The sequence below is a fragment of the Podarcis raffonei genome, chromosome 1 (genome assembly GCF_027172205.1).
Source record: "Podarcis raffonei isolate rPodRaf1 chromosome 1, rPodRaf1.pri, whole genome shotgun sequence".
Lineage (NCBI taxonomy): Eukaryota > Metazoa > Chordata > Lepidosauria > Squamata > Lacertidae > Podarcis > Podarcis raffonei.
This window is the reverse complement of record NC_070602.1, coordinates 3,679,086-3,697,060: the sequence shown is the minus strand read 5'-3', so window position 1 is coordinate 3,697,060 and position 17,975 is coordinate 3,679,086. Positions and strand designations below refer to the sequence as shown.

Genomic DNA, 17,975 nt, shown 5'->3' with positions numbered 1-17,975 from the left:
TAACCTCCTTCCATCGGGCCTGTAAGACAGAGCTATTCCGCCTGGCTTTTAATTTGAATTCAGCCTGATCTTTTATTTCCCTTTCCTTCCCTCCCCTTTTATGAAGATCACCCGCTCTGAGACCCCACAGCTAATTCTCCCCTGGCCTCCTCGCTGGCCCAAATAGGACTAATTCATCCAGCTAGCCCAGGGGATTATCTAATGCTTATTATCCCTAAATTGATTTCTGAATTTTGAATTTTATTGTTATTCATGTTTTTATACTGTATTTTATGCTGCTTTTATAATTAAGTGTTTTAAATTTGTTGTTAGCCTGGTTTTTGAACTGGGAAGGGCAGGGTACAAATAAAAAATTATTATTATTATTATTATTATTATTATTATTATTATTATTATTATTTAATTATTATTAGGTGTTCTGCAGCAGCTGCCTGCCCCTGAGGCTGGCCCAGGGGGGGCAAGCTAACATAGGAACATAAGAAGATCCTGCTGGATCAGGCCAGTGCCCCATCTGGTCCAACATCCTGTGACCAACCAGAACCCAGCAAGCAGGACCCAAGAACAGGAACAGCTCTCCCTTCCTGTGGCTTTGAGCAACTGGGATTCAGAAGCATGGCAGAGCATGGCCATCCTGGCTAGTAGCCATCGATAGCCCTCTCCTTTGTGAATTTGTCCAGTTTTTTTCTAAAGCCATCTAGGTCCTTGGCCATCCTGTGGCCTCCTGTGGCAGTGAGTTCCATAGTTTAACTCTGCACTGTTTGAAGAACTTAAGTTGAACTATGGAACTCACGGCTGAAGGCCACCAACCTCTTAGATGGCTTTAGAAGAAGACTAGAGAAATTCATTGATGACAAGGCCGTCAGTGGCCGCCAGCCATATTGGCTCTGCTTTCTGCTTCCATAGTTGGGGGCAGTGATGCTTATGAATTCCAGCTGCTGGAAACCACAGGGGGGGAGAGTGTTCAAATGCTGCTTGTGGATTTCCCACAAGCTTCTAGTTGGCCACTGTGAGAACCGGATGCTGGACTAGATGGGTTGCTCGCATGACCCAGAAGACATTTCTTGTAATCTTAAGTTGAATTGCCTCCAATATATTGGACTAAGCTGTAAACAAGTCCCCCTCTTGCTACGTTCTTGGTCTTCAGTAGCTGAGGAGTGGATTTAAGAGGAGGCGGGAGGAACAATATTCGAAAGGAGAGAGGATTAAAAATGAAGATACGAGACAAATAAACTGAGTTTGGACCTCCATCTTGGCCTGTGGTCTTCAAAGGCTGAGGCCTAGGGCAGTCAGTGTTCTGCCGCCGCCTGTCCCTCGCTTGGCAGAGGCTTCAGTAATGTGTTGTGTTGACCACCATCCAGGGCAAAAATGGAAAATGAATTTAACGGAAGAGTTTCTCGGATGGAGGAGCAGTTTGCCGTGGACCGACAGGCGCTTGTGAGCAAGTACGGGGAGGCCCTGAAAGGCCTTGAGGAGCGCTACCAGCAGGAGTTGCGCGAGGCCTCTGAGGAGAAATCCCAGTGGGAGTTTGAGAAGGATGAAATGGCCCAAGAAGACGCCGAGACCCAGGAGAGGTGGAAGGAAATGCTGGCGCAGGAGAAAGAGGCTTTGTCGGCCCTCACAGAAGAGAAACAGCTTCTGGAGAAGCATTTTGAGGAGTGTGTGAGCTCTCTGGTCCTGGAGAAGGAGCAGTTGCAGAAGCAGCTGGAGGATGTGACGAAAAGGGAGCGCGAGCTCCACCAGGGACTCCTGCAAAGGCAAGAGGTCCACCAGCAGGAGTTCCAGAAGAGAGGAGACGAAGGAGAAATGTCCAGAGCTCAGGAAGATCAGGAGCTGCTCCTCCAGAAGCTCAAGAGGCAGGAGGCTGAATTCAAGGAGGAGAAAGGCAAGCTGACTTTGAGGCTCGCCACCGTAGAACGCCTGAAGCAGGAGGCGCTCAGCAGAGCGGCTGAAGAGAAGGAGGAGTTGAGGGCCAAAGTCTTGACTCTTGAAGGCAACATTGAAGAGCTCCAGCAGGAGCTGCAATGCCTGTCCAAACTGCAAAGAAATTTAGCTTTTTTGAACAGAGAAGCAGACACGAAGAGGGGCGATTTCCCAGGGCCAGCGAAGCCCCAGGAGCCAAGAGAACTGACGGACTTTCTTTCGGACCAGAGAAAGGACCAAGAACCCTCAGCCGAAGGTGGCTCAGCAACTGTCTCCACAGAGAGGAAGCTTCTGAGAAGCCCAACTCGCTCTCCTAGTTTTATCACACTGGTTCCACAATCGTTGGAAGACTCGCGGTTGCTGATCGTAAGGGACCAAGACGACGCTCAAGTAAAAACGGACAGTGGCGTCAGAGAGTCAGGCAGCCTGGCGATGGAAATTGAAGAGACAATACTAGAAGGACCCATGGAGACGACGCTTGTCTTGGAAAAGGCCTACGAGGAGATCTGGGTGGAGAATGATACCCTCAAGCGGCAGCAGCACCAGCTTCGAGAGCGAATCAGCCTCCTGGAGGCCGAATGTGACCAGGCCACTCTGGACCGGCAAGACATGGCTTCCCAGGTGGAGAAGGAGCTGGAGGAGATCCTCAAGACCATCCCCCAGCCGAACGCCTTGCCCTGCAGAAGTGAGGAGCACGGGGAAAGTCTCGGCCGGGGACAAGCCAGTGTCACAAAACCGCACCCAGATTGCATCGGAGGCAGCAAAAGGCCCTCGGACGGAGCCCCAGAGGCTGAACTCCAAGCTGTGGAGATGGCAGACTACAGAGGGGCAATTGGGACTGAGAAGGCAGAGCTGGAAAACCAGGCGCCAGAGCTTTGGGGTGCAGCCGCCGAGAGAGATGTGAGCTCCAGGGCGCAGAGCAAAGGTTTTCCCGCGCCGGAAGAACTTGAGCTGCAGAACCAGGCCTTGAAAGCCGAGGTGGGCAAGTTGCTTGAGCAGAATGCCAGGCTGGAAGACCACTTGCCCCAGCTGCTGCGTCTGCAGAGCAGGCTGGAGGAGAGCGACCGAGAGAGTCTCACGCTGACGCAGGAGAAGGTGCGGCTGCAGGAGAGGGTGGTGGAGCTGGAAGAAGCCCACGGCCAGATGTCCGCGGAGAACGCCGAGCTACTGAATGCCAACCTGGTCCTGCAGAGCCGGCTGGGCAAGATGGAAGCCTTTGTGGCCACCCTGAAGACCCCGAAATCCGGGCGGCGCCACGGCTGGGGCGAGAACAGAGCCCGGGACGCGGAGACGGAGGCGAAGGGGCTCCTGGAGCTGAACAGGAAGCTCAAGGAAAAGGTGGCGGCCCTGCTGAAGCAGAAGGGGAGCCATACTCAGGAGAGGGAGGATTTGAACGCGGCTCTCTGGGGCTTGCGGAACACCTGCGGCGAGCAGCGGCAGGAGCTGGAGTTCATGAGGTAACCGCGGATCCCGGCCCCCCTCTGCTTTCTGAAACTAACCACCTCTCGCCTCCCTGATTGACTGCCTCCTTGCTGCTTCCACTGACTTTTCTGGACTTCTTGCATTAACCAGTAGATTAACTTTGGCTTAGAAGACCTTGTGTGCCTCCTGGGATTCTAACAGGAACCAATCACTTCTAATGCAGCTTTGAAAAGTGCATGCATGTGTGTTTTAATGCATATCTCAAGTGGTACAGCCCAGAGTGTCGTTTACTTCTTTCGCCCATCAAAGGCTGCTCGAATTTTCCTGATTTCGATATCTGAGTCCCACTTAGTCTGATGCTTCTGTGTTGTGCCTCTCTTAACACCGTACCTCTTCCCTGTCCTCTCCTTTTGGCTCATTATCTCTTTTTAACGTGCCTTAATTGCAGATGGTGGAAGAATGGCATTTGTCTTATTTTTATCCAACAAGATCTCACGCATCTGGGTAAGATCTTGAGATCTCATGCATCTTGGTGAGATCATGGGTGGCGCTGTGGGTTAAACCACAGAGCCCAGGACTTGCCGATCAGAAGGTCGGCGGTTCGAATCCCCGCGACGGGATGAGCTCCTGTTGCTCAGTCCCTGCTCCTGCCAACCTAGCAGTTCGAAAGCACGTCAAAGTGCAAGTAGATAAATAGGTACCGCTCCGGCGGGAAGGTAAACGGCGTTTCCGTGCGCTGCTCTGGTTCGCCAGAAGCGGCTTAGTCATGCTGGCCACAAGACCCGGAAGCTGTACGCCAGCTCCCTCGGCCAATAAAGCGAGATGAGCACCGCAACCCCAGAGTCGGCCACGACTGGACCTAATGGTCAGGGGTCCCTTTACCTTTAATTGCAGCTGGTGGAAGAATGGCATTTATCTCATTTTTATCCAACGAGAGCTCGCGCATCTAAATGCCAGTTACACTTAATGGATGAGTGAATGTTTGGCTCACGGCTAGATCAGTAGGGTTTGTTGTTTTTTCCCTAGGGAAAGCCTGAGGTTTCCTCAAAAGGAAAAGGAAAGTCCACAATGGCATGCAGGCCTCGTTGGAAAGATGTCCTGACCACCATTGCTGATCTTCTCCTGCAATCTGCAGCTGCAGGAGCAACGACTCTTTTTTTAAAAAAAATCATTTTTATTGATTTTCCAATAAAAACAGCCAATCATATCCGCATCATAATCCAATCCAATTCAAAACAATAAACTAAAATTTTAAAAGCGACCAAATTGTAATCCAAATTGTAATTATTAATTTTTCCGGGCTCCCCGTAGTCTGGACCTCTGAAGCATATCTCCAAATCTTCGTTCCTGCCTCTTCTCGTTGTTTTCATATTCCCCACCTTCTGATCTTCACTTTAAAGTTCTCCGTCTCTGGCTACGCGATTCTCAGTCATGTCAAAAATCATATATATCCTTTCATCCATCGAATACAGCTTTATTTGTAAATATATATTTTTTCAACTGTCTATTTTGCAGCATAGCTTCCCCTGACTTCCTTCCAATCTTCCAATCCGGGCTGTTGTCCAAGTTTATCCTTTGAAGTTTAATGACGCAGCAACTCCCAAGTTGTTAAATCACTCCAATCTGGGCTGTAGGAGCAAAGACTCTTAGTCTAGATAAGACGGGGGAGACTTGTCAGTTCAAGGTCCACATACCCTTGTGGGCAACCCTCCTCCAGCGGGCGGGAACAGAGGCAAAAGGGGGGAGCGCATGGCTGTGAGTCTTAGCCTTGCGCCAGGGCTGCATGCCAGTCATGCAACAGTCATAGAATCATAAAATTGTAGCGTTGGAAAGGACCTTGAGGAACATATAGTCCTGTGTTTCCCAAAGTTGGGTCTCCAGCATGTTTGGGACTACAATTCCCATCATCCCTGACCACTATGGATGCTGGGAGTTGTAGTCCCAGATGGGCTGGAGACCCAACTTTGGGGGACCCTGATCTGGTCCAATGTCCTGCAATGCAGGAATATGCAGCTGTCCCGTACGGGGATTGAACCTGCAACCTAGGAATTGTCAGCACCACGCTCTATCCAACTGAGCTAGTCAGAGGTTTCTTTGCATTCACACACACCGCATTATCTCAGTCTCATGACACATTCCAGGCAGGCAAGAGCAATTGAGGAGGGTACAGCTTGGGGGTGACGAGGAACTCTACCTGGGGACAGTCCCTGGGGCTGGATAGGACAATAGAGAGACATGTACTGTATTTTTTGCTCTATAAGACGCACCCGACCATAGGACACACCCTAGTTTTAGAGGGGGAGAACAAGAAAAAAAATATCCTTTCCCTCTGCACAGCGCCCCTTCAGCGAAACGGCAGGAGCAACGGAGCCCCTTCCATTTCTCCTCCCGCTTGGCTGAAGGGGCGCTGCGCAGAGAGGGAAAGCTGCGCAGCACCTCTCCAGCGAAGCGAAGCCAGGAGAGCAAGAGGAATCGGTGCGCACTGACCCCTCTCGCTCTCCTGGCTTCAGCGAAAGCAACACAAAGCCATGGAGCCTGCATTCGCTCCATAAGACACACACACATTTCCCCTTACTTTTTAGGTGGAGGAAAGTGTGTCTTATAGAGCGAAAAATGCGGTAGTTTTCTGTGGAAGGTACTCAGTTTCCTTGCTTAAGGTGAGTCAATCTGTCAAGAATTTCCCCAATGCAGTTAGGAAAATGCTGGGATCATGCTATAAGCAATGCACACTCCAGCACACAAATCCAGGCCGGAGCAACTCACAGGAACTTCTCTATTTTTGCACCCCAGGGGTGAGATGGATCGCCTCCGAGAGGAAAATGCTCTTTTGCGGAACAATATCGCCTTTATGAATGAGGAAGGCAGCATTTGCGACCTGCGCTTGAGAGAGCTTAACGGGTCTCGGGAAGAACTCTGGTAAGTCTCCCCAAACCGGAAGCGAGGAACCAAAAGCGAGGGCGGCCACGTGCAGCCCCCAGCTTAATTTTGCGGGGGGTGGGGGGTGAATGGGAGGTGGCAGATGGCAAGAAGAGTTTTGGCTCTGGCCCCGCCTCCCACTTGTTCTGGCTCCGCCCACATCCATCCCCAAAGGAGGGCAGCCCTGAGGGGAGAAAAGTGACCAGGAAGTGGAAGAATGGACTCTGAACCCAAACAGGTGAAGCTTGCTATTTGTCTTTGGTCTTGTTTAGATGGGTTCTGCATCTTGTCCAATAAATGCCAAAGTGTTGATGGCCTCAGCCAGGGGTCAGCAAACTTACCGCGCCTCGGGCCAGTGTCTCCAGCGCCAATCACCCGGACAGGGGAGTGCGTGCCCATACGCATGCGCACACACTATTTCCGGCACACTTCCCGGTCGGAGGAGTTAATTTGTGGGTGAACATATCAGACGACACAGCGATTCTTCAGACAGCTCTTGTTTACTCACAGGCCAGAACAGAACTGAACTGAAGGGTTCAGCCAGCCTGCTTATACAGTGGTGCCCCGCAAGATGAAAATAATCCGTTCTGCGGGTGCCTTCGTCTTGCAGGGATTTTCGTCTTGCGGAGTACCGCTTATCAGCTGATCAGCTGATAAGCGGTATTTGACAGATAAGCGGTTTAGCGGCTTTTAGCAGCTTAGCGGATTAGCGGATAAGTGGCAATTTACAGATAAGCAGCTTAGCGCCTTTCAGAAAAGGCCAAAAAAAAGGGAGACCACGGGAAAAAATTCGTTTTGCGAGACAGCCCCATAGAAAAATTCGTCTTGCGAAGCGGAAAAAATATCGGAAAGCCCTTTCGTCTTGCGCATTTTTCGTTTAGCGGGGCATTCGTCTAGCGGGGTACCACTGTATAGAGCTCCACTACAACACAACTGTAACCACTTTCTGTAACTATCCAATCACTGAACGTCACTTTCAACCCCCTATTTGCATATGCGGACCTGAGTGAAAACTATCTACAGTATCGCCCTGCTGGCCCAGGGTGAGAACTTCAGTACATAACACGAGGAGCACCAGAAATAGCTTGTGCGCATGTGCACAGGCCTCCTCGGACCCGGATGTGCACTTGAAATAATGCTTGCACATGTGCAAATAACACTTGTGCATGCCCAAATCACACTTGCGCATGCGCACAAGCTATTTCTGGTGCTCCTCCGACCTGGAAGGGGTGGGCAGCAGCGCAGAGCCGGTAAGAACGGGCGGCGGGGGTCGCTGCGGGCCAGATAAATGAGTCCCTCAGGCCTTATCCGGCCCGTGGACCTTAGTTTGGGGACCCCTGGCCTAAGCAATCAGGATTCAGTTTAGCTGCTATGAGATGCTCCTGCTGTTTTCACTGTTATTCATGCTCCTGTCCAAGCTGCCTTTGCGCTCCTGCTCCCTTGCACACGCATGCACACTTATTTAAGGCAAATGACGATGTTGCTGCATATTAAGGAGTAACATTTCTGTTCACCTCAGGCAGCAAATGGAGTCTGTGCAGAAAGAAAAAGTTGCAGTGCAAAAAATGGCCGAGAACCTGAAAAAGCAGGTAAGCCCTTAGCTGAGTCTTCATTTTGTATCTTTGGAAGGAGACACTATAAATCAGTGGTGCTCAAAGAGGGTGGTTCCACCCCGCACCCCCCCCCCGGGGGGACACGCCAAAAACCACAGGGGCGGCAAGGGAGCACTGGAGGTCTTGATGACCATCAGACTATTGCTGTGTCAAGTTCATCGAGTTTGTTGAAACAGATAGAGGTTGAATCCTGACAAGACAGAAGTACTGTTTTGGGGGAACAGGAAGCGGGCAGGTATGGCAGACTCCCTGGTCCTGAATGGGGTAACTGTGCCCCTGAAGGACCAGGTGCGCAGCCTGGGAGTCATTTTGGACTCACAGCTGTCCATGGAGGCGCAAGTCAATTCTGTGTCCAGGGCAGCTGTCTACCAGCTCCCTCTGGTACGCAGGATGAGACCCTCCCTGCCCGCAGACTGTCTCGCCAGAGTGGTGCATGCTCTGGTTATCTCCCGCTTGGACTACTGCAATGCACTCTACGTGGGAGTACCTTTGAAGGTGACCTGGAAACTAGAACTAATCCAGAATGCAGCAGCTGGACTGGTGACTGGGAGCGGCTGCCGAAACCACATAACACCGGTCTGGAAAGACCTCCATTGGCTCCCAGTACGTTTCCGAGCACAATTCAAAGTGTTGGTGCTGACCTTGAAAGCCCTAAACGGCCTCATCCCAGTATACCTGAAGGAGCGTCTCCACCCCCATCATTTTGCCCGGACACTGAGTTCCAGTGCCAAGGGCCTTCTGGCGGTTCCCTCGCTGCAAGAAGCCAAGTTACAGGGAAGCAGGCAGAGGGCCTTCTCAGTAGTGGCACCCACCCTGTAGAACGCCCTCCCACCAGATATCAAAGAGAAAAACAACTACGAGACTTTTAGAAGACATCTGAAGGCAGCCCTGTTTAGGGAAGCTTTTAATGTTTAATAGGTTATTGTATTTTGGTGTTCTGTTGGAAGCCGCCCAGAGTTGCTGGGGAAACCCAGCCAGATGGGCGGGGTATAAATAATAAATTATTATTATTATTATTATTATTATTATTATTATTATTATTATTAATAATAATTGTTACTGGTTTGGATTTGATTAAGTATCTTCCTTAGTGAGTCATGCAAACAGCTGTTGTGTGTGATTTTTTTTTTTTTATGGAGTAGGGTTTCCATGCTGTTGATTTCTTTTCTGGGCTCTTGTTTTCTAATTAGGCCTCTGAACTGAAAGCCCGGAATCAGCAGCTGGAGTTTGAGAACGCAGAGCTTGACCGAAAAACGTCTCCCCAGCAGGTGGATGCTCAAGATCTTAACCAACGGCTGCGCAAGGTCCTTCGGCAGAAAGAGGCGGAGAAGGGTGTGCCGGAGGAGAAGGAAGGCTCCTGGCTCCGGGAGGAACTGGAAAACTGGAAGATCCAGGTATTTTGGTGATTTATAATGAGGTCCTGACAGAGAAAAAAGCAAAGCAACCTTGTAGAGCTATTGATTGTGAAGCACCCATTTGTAAATTTTATTATTCTGTTCCTTCATGATAATCCTGTGGGTAATTTCAGCAGGGATTTGATCTTCTAGAGCTTTTTCTGCGTTCTCTATGGGATGTTGATGGCTGTTTGAGGAATCTCCTTTTTAGGAGCGATCCAGGGGAGCAGCAACTTTTAACAGTGGATCAGTAGGAGAAGTGAAGGCAGCGAGTCCATCATCCCTCTCCCTCTGTGTTTTCAGGGTATTTGAAACCCTGAAGTCGATAGGCTGCTACTTATTATTATTTGATTATTATTATTGCCCTTCGTCTGTGGATCTCAGGGTGGTTCGTTAACAGTTGTCAAGAGGTTTATCACACCTGTCAGCCAATCACCCATTCCCACTACCCTTCTGAGTAATACCCCTCCCCACCCTCTCACTATATATAAGGTCTGGTGACTTCTGTTTCAGTGTATCTGAAGAAGTGTGCATGCACACGAAAGCTCATACCAATAACTAGCTTAGTTGGTCTCTAAGGTGCTACTGGAAGGAATTTTTTTACAGTGGACGCTCGGGTTGCGAACGTGATCCGTGCGGGATGCACGTTTGCAACCCGCAGCGTTTGCAACCTGCAGTGGCGCATCTGCGCACGCACAAGTTGCAATTCGACGCTTCTGCGCATGCGCGACCGACAAAACCCAGAAGTAACCTGTTCCGGTACTTCCGAGTTTCGGCGGTCCGTAACCCCCAAAAACGCAACCTGAAGTGTCTGTAACCCAAGTTATGAGTGTATTCTATTTCTTTACAATGTTTCTGTAAATACAACATACCGTAGTTTCCCCTCTATAACACGCAGATTTTTTCTCCTAAAAAGGAAGGGGAAATGTCTGTGCGTGTTATTGAGCGAATGTGTGGTCCCTGGAGCCGAAAAATCAGGCAAAAATCAAATCGCGCTTCACGGAGAAGGGAAACCTGAAAAGAGGAAGCGACTGATTTCCTGCATTCTGCCTCAGGGTCTTACTGCCCACCCTCCTCTGTTTCGTTGCTGTGTTTGCTGAAACGGAACAAAGAGCAGGGAAAGCCCCTCCCCTCCAGGCAAGCAGAGGGGAAAGCAGAGTGTCGTTCCTTCTAATTCCTCTCTGTGCTCCGGTGCTGCTGGGGGAGAGGGAGAGAAGGGGGGGAGGGAGAGAGGGGGGGGGAGGGAGGGAGGGAGAGAGAGAGAGAGATGGCTGGCTTGGGTGGGGGAAAACTTTTGCCTTTCTTTCCTCCCTCCCGTTAAATCCCTCTCCTGCATTCTTAGCCAGCTGCTTCTCTGCACAACCCTCTCATGTCCCTTCTTTGTTTTTCCTTCGCTCCCCACTTAAAATGTGGTTACAAAGCATAGATCCACATGGATCCTCAGGATCTTTGCATTGGGTCACCCCAAATTCACCATCAGATCACATAGCATGTCCATGGCTACAGCCTGCCCCCCCAAAATCACGCACCCACTGTTGCCTGAGGCTGCAATGGTGCAAAAATGTGGTTACAAAGCATGGATCCACAGGGATTCTCAGGATCTTTGCATTGGGTCACCCCAAATTCACCATCAGATCACATAGCATGTCCATGGCTACAGCCTGCACCAAAAAAATCACGCACCCACTGTTGCCTGGGGCTGCAATGGTGCAAAAAGGTGGTTACAAAGCATGGATCCACAGGAATTCTCAGGATTTTTGCATTGGGTCACCCCAAATTCACCATCAGATCACATGTCTGTGGCCACAGCATGAAGCACAAAAATGATACATCCACTGTTTCATTCAGAATGTTTTTTCCCTTGTTTTCCTCCTCTAAAAACGATGTGCGTGTTATGGTCAGGTGCGTGTTATAGAGCGAAAAATACGGTAAATGGTTCCCAGTCTTTTTTAAAGTCTCTCGTGTCCTTATCTCTAAGTTTTCCAGTTAGCTTTCCCATTTCAGCGTAGTCCATCAGTTTTTCTTGCCATTCTTCTTTAGTTGAACATTTTATACGTGTCTCTTTGTGCGCAATGTATACGTAAACGAGCCATGGGCAGGCTAAGCCATCTTAACTTTTTCTGCTGCTTTGCTCCCAGCCCTCGATGCTGGAGATGGAGCTGTCTCAGCTCAGGGCTCAGGCCCTTGCTCTGGAGCAGGAGAACTACTTTCTCAAGGAAGAGCTGGAAAAGGGAAAGCAGGTAAGCCTTCTCAAGGGTGCAGGAGGGGCAATGGCAGGTGAGGGCATAAACAATAGCTATATACAAACGGAAGTTCCCAGCAAGCTGTGCTGGAGTGTAAAGAGGCATGTGACACACAACAGTCTTAAGATGTACTTAAGATGGAACGGAATATCCTGTGTCATGCGAAGCCGCACAAATAGCTTGTTACCCAGGTAGGAATATTGAATAAGAGCCAAGACCCAGAAATATATAGGTGAAACTCGGAAAATTAGAATATCATGGAAAAGTTCATTTATTTCAGTAATTCAACTTAAAAGGTGAAACTAATATATGAGATAGACTCATGACATGCAAAGCGAGATATGTCAAGCCTTTATTTGTTATAATTGTGATGATTATGGTGAAAACCCCAAATTAACAATCTCAGAAAATTAGAATATTAAATGAAATCAGCAAAACAAGGACTGCAAATAGAGCAATATATTCTAATTTTGCGAGTTTCACCTGTAAAACAAAGTGCCCAATAGGAACCCTAGTTTGTTTTCTGCCGGACAGTGACCACAGAGCGAGTCTGAGTGTACCTAATTTGCACTTCTTGAAACAGGCGGACCGAAACACACCCATCTTTCAAAATTTGCACTTTTCCAAATCTTGCAGTGCTGCCGAGTAATGTGTGCAAAGATAGATATTCCAGAGTGAAGTGGACATAAGATTACATATATGAGTGACCACAACATGCAAAAAAAAATGTGTTTTTTTAGGGGAAATTGCCTTGCCAAAATGCGTGTATTGCTCCAGCTTGCATTAAAAAAGTATAAATTGGAAATTCACACTAAAATGTTGTTGAATTTTCATGAGATTACTTTTTAACGCAATCTGACACTGAATTGTGGAGGACTAAATTTTAAGCTTGGAAAAATGAGAGACACCAAAACTGACATATTTGCCTGGCTCTAAGGGCGATACTATAAATCTAAGCGATTCAAATCCACCAAGGAATGCCCCTGGGTATACGAACCACCCCTGTGCGTTAGGAATATTTACAAGTACTTTTTAAAATGTATAGATTCCCTTGCTGACCATCCTCGTGGTCTGCCATGGCAGCGCAGCCTGGGGAGGGCACAGAGAAGAACCCGGTGCCCCCAGGTTGAAACATATCTGCCTCCCACAGATTCCCAGATGCCCGGACCTCTCTGACCTCCAGAATGAGATTTCCGGCGTCCTTGTGAAAAACGAGAAGCTTTTGAAAGAGAAGGAAGCCCTCAGCGAGGAGCTGAACAGATGTGCGCAGAAGGTGAGAGTTTACAGCAATGCTACATCAAGAGGCAGTGTTGCGTAGTGGTTAGAGTGCTGGGTTGGGGCCTGGGAGACCAGGGTTCAAATCCCCACAAAGCTCTGTGGGTGAGACCTCAGAGCAGCTGCTCACTCTCAGCCTAACCTACATGACAGGGTCATTGCAGCGGAAACTTTGGATAGCTGCTGCCAGTCCGTGTAGAGATGACTGGCTGGGCCAGTGGCCCGGCTCAGCGCAAGGCAGCTCTTTATGCTTCCCATGTGCTCTCTTTATATTATCATCATCTCATCATCAAACCTTTTATTGGCATCACATACAAACATCCATAGTAAATCAGTACAGAATTACCACCTCCCCAATGTCACAGAACATTTGTCAAATGAAAAGAGGCGAAAAAGTCTAACGTTACATTGTAGCCTTATTGGAGTTCACCGATTGGGTCTGCGTTGCTCCCGGACAGGAGGAAGGAAGTCAAATGACACCAAGGTTGGTTCAAAGAAAGAGTTTATTCTGCTCTCCAGATAGCAGAAGGCACTTGCGTGGTCAGTCCACAGCAAGTCCCAAGAAATGAGGCACCCTCTCCCTCCTCCCCTCGGAGCCCAACCACGTCAGCCTATACACGCAGGTTGACATCACATATGTTTCTGCTCTGGTATTCTTAACCATAAAGGGGTATTCCTTCCTGTACTTCTGACCATAAAAGGATTTTCCTGTTCCTACTCTTATCGTGGAGCAAGAAGTCATCATCTCCGAGAACACACTCTGCGCTGTTCCCAGACTGGGTCTGTGCGTTTTTGTGGTCAGGACGTAAGATAAGGCACAGACGTGTCTTCTCTGTTCTACTGGTACAGTGAAGGCCATACTTGCCGTCACAAACTGATAAAGGAGAGGGCTCTGAGCACAGCTTTATACAGCTGGGTTTCGGCTCAAGAGCTCAAGTTAAAGCATTTTAGCTAAGGAAAAATAGGGATTTTGGTGCAGTTTCAAACTGCCTGCACAGTCAGTTTTGGGGTTTGGGAAACCCATTCCTTCAGCATCTCTAGGTCTCCAGGGAGATCAGACGCCTGCAATGTGTTTCTGCGACAAAAAAACAAATAAAGATATTTAGCCACTAATTTGGTGACCTTCTGATTATTCCCCAGTAAAAGAAAATGTATGACCTCCAACTCTGGTTTCCATTTGGGGATGCAGAGTTGATCTAGAAACTGCTGGCGGAGATCAGAATATAGTTTACATTTAAGAACCATATAAGTAGGAGTTTCCAGCAGGTGGTCTTCATATGGACAAATTCTATCTCCTTCCTCCATTCCCGAGAACCTGTCCCAAAGGAGGTTTGATGAGTTTGAATTAAACCTGGCCAGCGAAAATGCCCTTCTTTCTTGAGGGATAAGCAGAAATTCAAGATAGTTATAATTAGTTTCATGTGCCCAAGAAAGTTGAAAGTAAAGAGGAGAACCTGTTTTCTCTGCTGCTGCTGCTGTTAGTTCCTGGCGTTTATATTACAGGTAGCCAAAGTGGCTTTCCTAGAAGATCTCGTCGCTTCCCTGAAGCAGGAGAAGTCATCTCTGGAGCACCAGAATCAGATTCTGAAAACTCAGAAGGCAGCGTCGCAAGACAAGGTGTGTGTTTTGTGGTGTTGTCCTCTCTGAAGTCTCTGAACAGTGTTCCTATCGGCCTACACATCAACAAGAACGCTTCAAAACCTTGAAATGGCTGAGCTGGAATTTACCGGCAAATTTGATTCTGTCCGGTTGGGACTTCATAGGAGTTGTGGGTTTCAGGGTTCCTCCAAACCTGCCCTGTGTTCCTCCCTTGCTAGTTTGGAGATGCAGTAAGTGCCCTGTTGACATCACTGTGATCTTCCACTCTGGCCTTTTCCCCCCCAGATGCAGAATTTTGATGACGCTGTGCAAAATGCCCAGGTGTCCAGGCTCTGGTCCTGAATGGGGTCACTGTGCCCCTGAAGGACCAGGTGCGCGGGCTGGGAGTCATTTTGGACTCACAGCTGTCCATGGAGGCGCAAGTCAATTCTGTATCCAGGGCAGGTGTCTACCAGCTCCACCTGGTACGCAGGCTGAGACCCTCCCTGCCCACAGACTGTCTTGCCAGAGTGGTGCATGCTCTGGTTATCTCCCGCTTGGACTACTGGAATGCGCTCTACGTGGGGCTACCTTTGAAGGTGACCCGGAAACTACAATTAATCCAGAATGCGGCAGCCAGACTGGTGACTGGGGGCGGCCACCGAGACCACATAACACCGGTCTTGAAAGACCTGCATTGGCTCCCAGTACGTTTCCGAGCACAATTCAAAGTGTTGCTGCTGACCTTTAAAGCCCTAAACGGCCTTGGCCCAGTATATCTGAAGAAACGTCTCCACCCCCATCGTTCAGCCCAGATATCTGAGGTCCAGCTCCGAGGGCCTTCTGGGGGTTCCCTCATTGCGAGAAGCAAAGCAGGCAGAGGGCCTTCTTGGTGGTGGCTTCCTCCCTGTGGAACGCCCTCCCATCAGATGTCAAAGAGATAAACAACTACCTGACATTTAGAAGACATCTGAAGGCAGCCCTGTTCAGGGAAGTTTTTAACGTGTGACATCTTAGTGTATTTTTGGTCATTGTGGAAGCCGCTCAGAGTGGCTGGGGAAACCCAGCCAGATGGGCGGGGTACAAATAATAAATTATTATTATTATTATTATTATTATTATTATTATTATTTATTGTCCCTGGCTACAAGAATGAGCCAGGGCGGAACCCGGGCCCTGCCAGCCCTTGTCTCCCTAGCCGTGTGCCACAGGCGCTCTGACCCTGTGCCGTGTGTGCTCTTTGCCATCAGAATCGGGCCCTTGAAGCAGCCGTGCATTCGGCGGGGCTGCAGAGCCAGCAGAAGCAGCTGTGCTGGGGGGACGAAGTGGGTCTCCTGGCCCAGCAGGACCAGCAGCTCTTGAGGCAGGACAACGAGCGTCTCCAGCAAGAGCTCCAGAGCGCCAGCTCAGATCTCGCTCGTTCCAGAGAGAAGGTAAATGGGGAATTCCTTCCAGGTGTGCATGTCGTGCCCGTCCGTCCTCGTATCTAGCTGGTAAATATCTTGCTCGTGGAGGAATAGAGAACCTTTCTCAGACCTTGTGGGGAACTTTCTGGGGGCCACATGCTAGGGGGCACAGGGCCGGAGGCAGAATCTTGATTGGAACCACATGCTGGGGAAACCCGGTGCAAAAAGAGCCTTTAAGCTCTCCTGCCATGCTTGCATTTAACTTGTGGAATTGCAACCAGCTGACCTTCGACCTTGTACGGGTTGGAATTGTGTGTGTTAAATGTAAGATGCAATTGTTGTGGGTTGAAATTGTGTGTGTTAAATGTAAGATGTGATTGTTGTGGGTTGAAATTGTGGGTTGAAATTGTGTGTGCTGAATGTAAGATGCAATTGTTGTGTGTTGAAATTGTGTGTTGAAATTGTGTGTGTTAAATGTGAGATGCGGTTGTTGTGGGTTGAAATTGTGGGTTGAAATTGTGTGTGTTAAATGTAAGATGCAATTGTTGTGGGTTGAAATTGTGTGTGTTAAATGTGAGATGCGGTTGTTGTGGGTTGAAATTGTGTGTGTTAAATGTAAGATGTGATTGTTGTGGGTTGAAATTGTGGGTTGAAATTGTGTGTTAAATGTAAGATGCGATTGTTGTGGGTTGAAACTGTGTGTGTTAAATGTGAGATGCTGTTGTTGTGGGTTGAAATTGTGGGTTGAAATTGTGTGTGTAAGATGTCATTGTGCTATGCATGTGGACACTCCCCATAAAGTCGGCTCATGAAAGCTGGCCATCAGACCAGCCTACAATGCTTTCCTGGTGGGTTTGTCTCCCCTCCACACACACACACACACACACTTACACTTCTCCCAACATCCTTATAAACAGCATGTGATTTGGCCTCTTCTCTTGCCAGATCCGTCAGCTGGAATCCACCATCCTGACCCACAAGCACCTAAAACACCAAAGCCATTTGGGGATTGTGAACGCCATTGAGCAGGAGAAAGCGAGTCTGAAGAGGGAATGTGAGAGGCTTCAGAAGGAGCTGGCCTCAGCCAACTGGAAGGTCAGTTCCAGGCAGTAATAATAATAATAATAATTTTATTATTTGTACCCCAGCTCCTCTGAGCAGCTTGCAACATATACAAAAAGTTCTGGGGTGGCGAATACACCCTTACATTGTTCCCAGGGAACACTCAATTAGTCCGGTCTTCAAATGCATTATCTTGTTCTTTTTTTCCCCAAAATCTGTGCACTCTAAAACAAGTTTTTACTCTGCTGCTTATGTTGACACAGGCCTGTGGCATTTGTGCCAGCTGGGTGACTTCAGAGAAAATAAGCACTCAAGCACACACCCCGTCAAAAACCTATGCATCTCTCTTCCAGTTTCCAATAGTTTTCTGGGCTGGTCACCTGGGGCCGGTCCTTGCTCGCCACAGGCAACTACTTGCTGTTTACAGATTTGTAGGTAGATTCGCCTGGGATAAGGCCGTTGACCTGGGTAGTTAGGTAGCTGAATTCAACCTGAATGTTCTGCAGGTCTTAGTAGACCAGGTATGTCCAAAGTCCTAATCCGGCCCGCCGGTCAGTTGAATCCGGCCCCTGTGGCAGTCAACAACTTTGGTTGGCCCTCATGCATGTTCACTTCATCAAATCAGGCCCTCTTTGAAAAAAGTTTGGGCACCCCTGTGTTGACATGCAGAGGGCCGGGAGGCCAGCTGGCTAGCCCCGGCTGGGCCGTCTCCTTCCAGCCGTCCCACTGAGAAGACCCATCGCCTCTGCTCCGACATAAATCAGCGACCCAGGCTTCAAAGCCAGGGCAGACTATCATCAGATTGAACTGCGCACACAGAATAGGCGTGAGGCTTGTGGAAGCATACTACAACTACAGATTTATTAATCATAAATCAGGGCAAAGAAACATGTTGACTCACTCTCTCGTCTTCTCAGAGAGAACGGGGAAAAACAAAAGCTATACACAACGGAAGTTCCCAGCAAGCTGGTCTGGAATGTAAACAGACATGTGACACGCAACAGCTCCACACGTCTGCTCCTTAAGGGGGAATGGAAATCTCAACACCCTGTAGTAGACCTTTCTAAATGAATGGATGAAATTTAGTGATGTTCCTTAATTTCAAGGGCCCTACTCGAAAGAAGCATTTCTGAATACAGCCCTGCA

General features: G+C 48.9%; 1 protein-coding gene across 17 annotated transcripts in view; it reads left to right on the top strand.

Annotated features, from left to right (window-relative positions):
• The window catches only part of NIN (ninein), a 131,843-nt gene that overhangs the window by 92,874 nt on the left and 20,994 nt on the right, over window positions 1-17,975 (top strand). For 12 of the 17 annotated variants that reach the window (XM_053386331.1, XM_053386241.1, XM_053386151.1 and 9 more), the window contains 9 exons: window positions 1,359-3,377; window positions 6,133-6,258; window positions 7,778-7,847; window positions 9,062-9,265; window positions 11,404-11,505; window positions 12,659-12,781; window positions 14,287-14,400; window positions 15,612-15,794; window positions 16,713-16,862. In XM_053386331.1, the coding sequence (XP_053242306.1) occupies window positions 1,359-3,377; window positions 6,133-6,258; window positions 7,778-7,847; window positions 9,062-9,265; window positions 11,404-11,505; window positions 12,659-12,781; window positions 14,287-14,400; window positions 15,612-15,794; window positions 16,713-16,862 (3,091 nt within the window). The remainder of the gene's footprint in view (window positions 1-1,358; window positions 3,378-6,132; window positions 6,259-7,777; window positions 7,848-9,061; window positions 9,266-11,403; window positions 11,506-12,658; window positions 12,782-14,286; window positions 14,401-15,611; window positions 15,795-16,712; window positions 16,863-17,975) is intronic. The other 5 variants (XM_053387186.1, XM_053387018.1, XM_053387099.1 and 2 more) reach the window with 2 other exon arrangements.